This window comes from Bombus impatiens, unplaced genomic scaffold, assembly GCF_000188095.3.
Source record: "Bombus impatiens unplaced genomic scaffold, BIMP_2.2 scf_0151, whole genome shotgun sequence".
Lineage (NCBI taxonomy): Eukaryota > Metazoa > Arthropoda > Insecta > Hymenoptera > Apidae > Bombus > Bombus impatiens.
Genome location: NT_176570.1, coordinates 1,553,527 through 1,561,881, shown reverse-complemented (window position 1 = coordinate 1,561,881; position 8,355 = coordinate 1,553,527). Strand labels below are relative to the sequence as shown.

Below are 8,355 nucleotides of genomic sequence, written 5' to 3'. Positions count from 1 at the left end.
TTTAAAAAAAAAAAAAAAAAAAAAAAAAAATAGGAAATTGGTATTTTTATTTCGTTATTTAATTGTTAGGCAAAACGAAGATTCTTTTTTGTTATTTAACAGAGATGAATAACGAAGGACAAATAATTCGAGGAGAAAGAGAATCTTTTCTATGACATTTGCAAAAAAGATTGAGAATCGATGATAATTTAATTGTTCTATTGTTCAATCCTTTTTTATTATTTTATGTGTGATAAAAATGAATATTCTGAATGGAAAATAAACGTCTGTTTTGCGATGGTTATAAATATAAGTGGATCGAAATCTTTTATCGTATAGAAAAATGTTTCGGTGCAAGGAGTTAAAAAACACTGATTCGGAGGTCGAAGGATCGTCGAGGAAACAGCTCTAGATTTCGATCGATTGATTACAATGGACTGTTGTGAATGAGCATCGACGTAGAAGAAAGGGGGCATTGTACAACAGAACCATAACGCATCGTCGTAACATTTCCCATTCCTTAAGCAGTAAATCATAAATCTAGTTTCACGATTCAGTATCTCAAATAGGTACTACACTTTCTACAAATCCATTCAACATTCGAAGGAAAAAATGCCATGAAATCACTCTACAAGTGTTACGAAATTCCTAAAACCAATCCTAAACACGAGCTTCTGTATAATTCGAAAAACCACTCCTTCTTAGTATCCTACTTATTCCATTAACAAATTAAGAATACTTAATCTTAATTCCCGTTACAATTATAACCGAAACTCGAACAATTCTAAACATTATCCACTTTTCTTCGATCCTAAAAACTACCCTTTCCTAGAATCCTACCCCAATTAACGTTCGAAAGAAAAAAGGAATCAAGACACCTCATCAGGGTGGAGAAATTTCTAAAATTCCAATTTTAAACACCGGCGACTTGTCCGTAATCCGAAAAAAACCACACCTTTCTAGAATCCTATCTACCCCGTTAACACACCAACCTAAGAGGCCGAATCTTAATTTCTCCGTCAATCGCAGCGGAAACCCAAACAACTTGCGAGCCGTCTAGCAGCCTGCGCGCAATTCCGCGACCCAGAGAACTCGCAAAGAAAAACAGAAGGAGAGAGAGAAAGCGAGGAAGAGGAAGAAGAACCGGATGCGCGCAAGTTCGCGAGCAGTCAGGACGAGGTTGGCGAGATTTCTCGAATAATCTGCGATTATTCAGACGGCCGCGACCCAGACTCCGACAGGGCCTTTTTGTCCTTGCAGCGTGCATTGTCGCATCTGAAATTCGTGAAAGATTCGGTGGCTCGCGGGGGAGCGACGTCTGGCTGGCTGATGGAAGACAAAAGTCGGCCGAGAGGCGAAAAAAAAAAACAGAGAAGAAAGAAGAAGAAAGAGAGGCAGCTAGTGGGTGGTGGAGGAGAGTTTCCACTTGGCGAAAGCTGTCGCCGACAATGGCGAACGTTCTTAGAAAGAGGCTCGTCGCGCGGCCGGGAACAACAGATATCTGATGAGAACGGGGTGCACCGGGAAACGTTGAAGGGTGACGAGCGAAAAAAAAAGAAAGAAAAGAAAGAAGAGGGGGCAGAACGAACGCGCGTCCTTCTTGCTTCTCCGTTCTTTTTGGAGGAGTTCGTTTCGTTTGTCTTCGTCGTTCTTGGCTGGCGAATCATCCATTGAGGAAAAGTCGGTCAACGAGGAACGTCGACGATACCGTTCCATGACGGAGTCACCGTGTGACGAACTTCTGCAACGAGACTAGAAAATAACCGGGATGACGACCACGCCTGGAGGATGCTCCCTTTGGTTCTCGCAGCCAGACGATTCTTTGAGGCTTCTCCCTTGGCTCGTGGACGTTTGTCGAAGGGCTGTTTAATCGCGAAGGGGTTGCAAAGAGAAGGTTTGACGGTTTGGAGGTTTGTTAGGGTGGAGAGTTTTGTAATTGTGATATTTAGAAGAGGGGAAAGTTGGATGCGGTGTTACAGTAATCTGTGAGTTCGCAGAGTCGTGTAATTGAAATGTTACGGTTGGAAGAAAAGTTGGAAAATAGGAGGCTACATTCTCGACAATTTATTATATTTGTCTTATTGTATATGTATGTATTATATCGTATATCTGTGAGTTATGTTGAAAACACACAACATAGATATTCACACGAAAGAGGAATGGGAATATGTCGAAAATTTTAAAGAAATTATTCATGATTCAATATACCAGGTGCTTCATTTTTGAGACAGAAATATAGAAACAAATGTACATGTCATTTTATGCAAATACTAAAACCTAATACTAGATTCGTTAAGTGATTTGTTTCTGGGGAATTGGATATCGATCGACTTACGTAACGAAATTAAGAATTTTATAAAAAGTATGCCTAGAATTTATCAGTTCATCTTGGAAAGGCTCGTTTTTAAACAACACGTAGAAAATACCAAACGATATCGATCGAAACGAGTATTATTTCGAACGGGATCCGAATTAAACGTTGAAGCGAGGAAAAAGGGGTAAAACGAGGGCTCGAAGCCCGAATCCCTTTGGTTTTGTCTCTCATCAGAACTGGCAAATCACCCATTGAGCAAAAAGTCGGTCAACGACGAACGGTAGCCGCAACGATACAAATCCACCCCCGTTGACAGAGTCGCGGATAAGCGCGGTATCAGGCCGTTGTTCGCTGGAAAACGACGGAAACGAGGGGATGAACGGGGGGTTTGTGCGCGAAAATAACGGAGGAAATGACGACTTCAGCCGGAGGACTTCTCTTTCAACGACCTACTTCCATTGTGTCGTAGCAGTCCTGCTTCTGCTCCAACGGAAGGAGAACCACCGTAATGGAATATTAATATTGGGGTTGTTGAGGAACTTCTGTCCCTGGGGTGCGCTTCGTACAGAGAAGCAGCAGATTTCTAAGCAGTTTGTTATCTACTATAGAATTTTGGTTGGCGACTTTACGGCGGTTATTTCGTATTTTCGAAGAAGAACTCCCTGGAGAAATTTGAAAAATTATTAACATGAATTATATTTTCTTCTTATACTTTCTTTAAAAGTGGAGAAGGTTAAAAGACCATTTAACCCGACGAGCAATTTTTCTAAAAATACGTACAATTTAAAGTTCATAATCTACACAGAAGATGTTGAGTTTATTGAAGACGAAACATATCCTGAGAATTTTGAGAGTGTGCGTGTACAATTATCGTCCTGATGAATTTTTTGAAAAGAAATGTATGTAATTAAATATGCATTGAAGAAACGAATGCAGAGATAGTACAATGTTTATAATACAGTCACATCGAATTGCATCTAATCTGACCGGAAGAAAAAAATGTATCCATAAATTCGAATCCTCCGGAAGAATTAATAATACGTAACATTTTCGTTCACGTGATTATTGATAAAATATAAAACGACTTCCAAACGGAAGAAAACGAATGCTACCTGTTGTCGACAAAAAGTCCAAAACCTGACCATCGACTTTTTCTCCAAGAAGAAAAAGAGGAGCGAAACACATTCGATATCCAGGCAGATGATGATATTAATAAAACATTCATCCTTCGTCTCATTAGCGGATAGAACATTTCCAGCGAGCTAGCATATAGGTTATCGGATTTTCCGGGAATAACCGACAATCTTTAACGTCCTCGAGAGGCGAAAGTGGATCGTGCAAGTTGCTAAGAATATTCGATTCGCTCTATTCAATGCTCCTCGGTGACGATATCCTGATGTTCTTCCCCTTTCGATATCATTGAATGCGCGATCACGACGTGTCCCTGAGCTGAACTCGAAATTAGGAAAGGGAAAGTGGAAGGATGAGAATAGAAGACTCGTATTCCTGTTATAAAGCTTGCATCAGATGACCGACTTCGATTTTCTATTACAGTCTCGCGGTTAAAGGATATCAGATGAAACTGTGGCCGAGGATATCGAACTTGGTCACGATTTATTAACCATCTGCATATAGTGAAATTAGGTTATGTACAGTGGCTACAAATATTATCTGTACACGTTATTATTTTTCAATGAAAGCGTTCTCTTGTCAGGTTCCACGTTTCGTTTTTAAACTATCAAACTTTTAGTGTTAAATTTTTCTAGTCGTACGAACGTACAGTCGACTGATATGAAACTTAATATACTTGAACTTGATTAATATCTAAACGCTGTGACAAGTATAACGACGTACAAATACTTTTCCTGTATATCGAGATTTAAATCTTTTATCGTTCCAGGTTTCAAGAGTCGTTTGATTTATTTAATACGATCATTTTATTCATTTACTGGGCTCGATAAAATGATATAACGAAACAGATCGAGCACCGGATAAATTTTGTAAAGTTTAGAATATTGTCAAACACGATCGTAGAAATCGTACAGTCACAAGTGTGTACAAGTAAATGAAAATGACTGAAGAATCGTGACAGGGCTAATCTAATAGTAAGTAAACGCGTAGTTGGCGGCACGCCGCTGCGTCACAGGCGTTTTTATTTTATCTCGAGGAACCTTTCACTTCGACGCTACGTGGGAAAACAGCGATTAAAAATAAAGGAAGCAGCGGGAGCGCTAACGATCCTGTAGGAAAGGTTCCTCGGAGCCCTGCAGCCTTCTAACGACCTTCCGAGGCATCATCATCAAGGGCCGAGTTAAATTATTCATTTGTCCTGAGAGATAGAGTACGCTTATTAAGCATTGCTTTAGCATTTTATTTGGATCACCTATGATACTTAATTAAATATTCTATTTTTGTACTATATCCAGGTGAAAACTATTTCAATTTTTACATTAGATTCTTGGCGTGATTGAAATTGCCATTTACCATTTATAGAATAATTTTCAATTAATTTTCCACGCAGAATATTAGAACTGATAAATGCCACAATTCTGAGAAATATTAAAACTAAAAGCTACCGCACGCTAGGTTTATTTTCTTAATTAATTTTAATTTGTTAAAGAAATTGAAAAGAATAGAACAGAGACCGAAGGTCGCGAAATATGGTGGAAAATTTATTTGAAATATGACAAGAACGTCGACAAAGGACTTCGCGAAAGTGGTTTTAATCTGTGTCAAACGGAAAGTTACATTTTATCTGGAGATCGTGTTTCCTTCGAGATGCTCCGACTAACTGAACTTGCGATACACTCGGAACCAGGTCACGGTTATTTTATTAAGATGTTTCTTCAATAAAGTTATTTCTAAAATACCTCTATAAATCATTCTCTATCGAAATTCCTTACCAGGAAAGTTTATTCGAACATTCACTTAAAATCAGTTTTTATCCGATTCTAAGTATCGTATTATAAAACGAAATTTCACGAATTAAGGAAGCAGATATTCCAAGGGTACGATGAATCACCTAAAAAGACATAACGTAGACGTAGACAAGCATAAATTCATATTAGCCGATGATTAATAAAAAATCCCAAAGATATTCTACCTTGAAGCTTCTGTGGAATCGAGAAGGAAAAAAAGCAAGATAAAGGGTGCTATGACATATAATAAGAATTAGTAGATACATCGTAATTATTTCTATTTCAATAAGAATGAATACTAAAACATCGTTAAAACATCTACCAAGATAAAAGATCGAGAAAACTCGTTTCGATGAATTTGGTAGTTTCAATATAACCATTAACCTCGTCATAGAACAGTATCTACTATTGCCATCCTACGATAATCCACGATATAACGAGGTAGTAAAATGTGTCAATGTTCACAGCAATCGTTAAACCGCGGCTATTTATGCAAATTCGTATTGCTACGAAAACAGGTAAAAATTGCATTCGCTGTTACAACGAATAGCTACATGCTATCGATATTTTACACATTTTCCCTTATCGCGTGTATTTAAAAAATACCAATTAATTTGCGAATCTATGGGAATTAACGGAATTAATTTTCTAACGTGCTCGATATGCTACACTGCAATAGTTTGTTAGCTTCGATATCTCAAGCTTCGCCATCGTGCAACAATTTCTCGAAAAATCACACCTCAAGATCTTTGCTTGTTAGTCAGCGAGAAACAACTCGATGTCAATAGACGATCGGTGTACGGTATTTCCAGCGACTGCAGCACAGCTTTGTATGTACGCTACTTTAGACGCGTGAGAGCCACGACGTAGGTACTGTTACAACGTCAATGTGCTCCTGTTCCGTGTGACAAAAGCGCTGGCCACCCCTTGTCCAGGCGAACGAGCCGGGACCGGTTCCATAAGGAAATTACCAGCAGCTTAATTTCACGAGACGAATACGGGTGTGCGAGTTATGTCAACGTTGCTTACAGGCAGGGTGATGTATGGGTCTCGAGTGAGCATATTTTCACCGTGTAATGGGTCAACACGGCTATCTTCGAGGGAGCCACCAAAGCGATTTTCTGTACATTTCGAAGAGTTGACGAGACGTAGGTAAGCAGAGTAAGCAAAGAGGGTAAGTTTGCAGAATTCGCGAATGATTATCGAGCATGTCGAAACAGGGCCGAGGCGCACACAAAGAAACAGCGAGTAAAAGTTGCGTAAATATAAAATTATTGGGAGATGTACATAAAGTAACACGTTTTACAATTATATGTTTACTAAGTTGTACGTTACAGAAGTCGGGGACTGAAAAATGTTCAGGATTCGACTAGAACGTGAAAATTTTTGGAAAAGTTGGAAGCTGGGGAGGTAGTTGTAAAGAGAAATGGTTAAGGAAATTAAATTTTACTGCGCTATGGTCTTCTAAGGTTGCTCTGTTATTCTAATGCAAAGTTGTCAGTTTCTTTAGAAAAGTTTCCCAAAATTTGGAACATCCATGGACAATGAGAAATTTGCATGTGTTTCGAAACCAAGAGATAGACAGAAGGCAACAGAAGCACAAAGTTGTCCTTTCTTCAAAGAGAAAAATAGATATTCTGTGTTCTATATGATATTACGTTAAATAATTGTATAACTATAATTCCTTGGAAAAGTTTTCGAAGAATTCACTGATGCAAAGAAGCCAGCTGCGAAAATTCAAAGTGCGAGAGAAAATTTACGAACAAGTTGCAGCAACCAGGTTTATTGACCTTTTGTTACTACTCGCTGATATACCACATATAGATATCCTTTAGATTTCATAATTAATAATCTCGTCATACGGCCTACCAATTGCAACACATCATAGATAACGTAACAGAAAATTCAGGTTTTCGAACTACATTGAACTTAAAAACAAAATCTGAAAAGGATCCTCCAAAAATTCGTCGACCTATCAAACCCCCTAAAAAATCCACGATCTCGATAATCTCTCGCAATATTTCGTTCGACGAAGATGCGATAGACATCGGACTCGAAATCGTCGAAATTTCAAACACCCCGCAACTCGACGTGGTGTCACGTATATATAGCGCCTAGCAACCGCACAATCGCGAAGAGTGTTCGCTCGTTATTGCCGAATGCTCCGAACGAGCAAACGCCACCGAAGCAACAGACGACGACGAAAACTTTTGACGAAGGAAAAGATAGAAATAGAAAATAAATAAATAAATAACGCGTGGAATAAAGGAAAAGTGAGGGTGTGGCTCACCTAGGCCCATTTTGCGTTTCAGTTTCTTCAACACCTTCATCTTGCTGCGCAGCGGTGCCAGTATGTTGCAGTCCCCGTTGTTGTTCTGCGGCTGCAGCTCGGCGGAGGGTTGCTTCCCGGCGGGGTGGTGGTGATGATGGTGCTGGTGGTGCGCGTGGTGCGTCTCGTGATGATGGTGGTGATGGCGGTGGTGGTGATGCTGCTGCTGTTGCACGCTCGCGCCGGGACTGGCGAGGTGGCTGCAGCAGTGACAGGGGTGGCTCTTACTGCCCTTGACCGCGCACGACGCCCCCATAAATGTAGCCGTGGTGCTCTCGAGGTGACGAGAGCAACCGTGAGATCCCGGGGGTAGGGAGCGCCGATAGAGACGACGACGACGATGACGACGACGATGACGACGACGATGACGAGATCAAGGTGGATGGAATCGCGCGGGGGCCGAACGAACACCGGCTGATTCTCACTGATCGCACATAGAGCACACTGTGATTATGGTCGCGGACTCTGTCCAATTAATAGAACAGTATGACCGTGTAAACAGTATATACGTATAAGGAAGATGAATATACGTAGAGATCGGTATATACGAATATTAGAAGAACGATAAGAGACTTGAATTTCTCTCGACACGCACTGAGTACATGTATGTACATATATGTATGTAAATATACGCGTGACGCGAGGAGAAAGAAGAAAGAGAGAGAGAGGCGAATGTTTTCGTGTCAAAGGTTGAAGGATTCGACAACCGCGTGACACGAAGACGAGAAACGCAAGCAAAACGCGAATTATCAAACACTTGCGTGCCCCTCGAGCGGCCAGGGACGACTGACTGCTCGTCGACCGAGCGCCAGAGT

The 8,355-nt window shown here is 40.4% G+C and overlaps 1 protein-coding gene across 4 annotated transcripts in view; it reads right to left on the bottom strand.

The window, feature by feature from the left end:
• Window positions 1–8,355, bottom strand: part of LOC100745126 (protein neuralized) — a 123,863-nt gene that overhangs the window by 51,942 nt on the left and 63,566 nt on the right. Inside the window, exon 1 of one of the 4 annotated variants that reach the window (XM_003487311.4) lies at window positions 7,502–8,334. The exons of the other annotated variants lie outside the window; for them this stretch is intronic. Coding sequence (XP_003487359.1) covers window positions 7,502–7,796 — 295 coding nt within the window. The 5' untranslated portion in view covers window positions 7,797–8,334. Of the gene's footprint in view, window positions 1–7,501; window positions 8,335–8,355 lie in introns of those variants that run through there. 4 annotated transcript variants of the gene reach the window in all.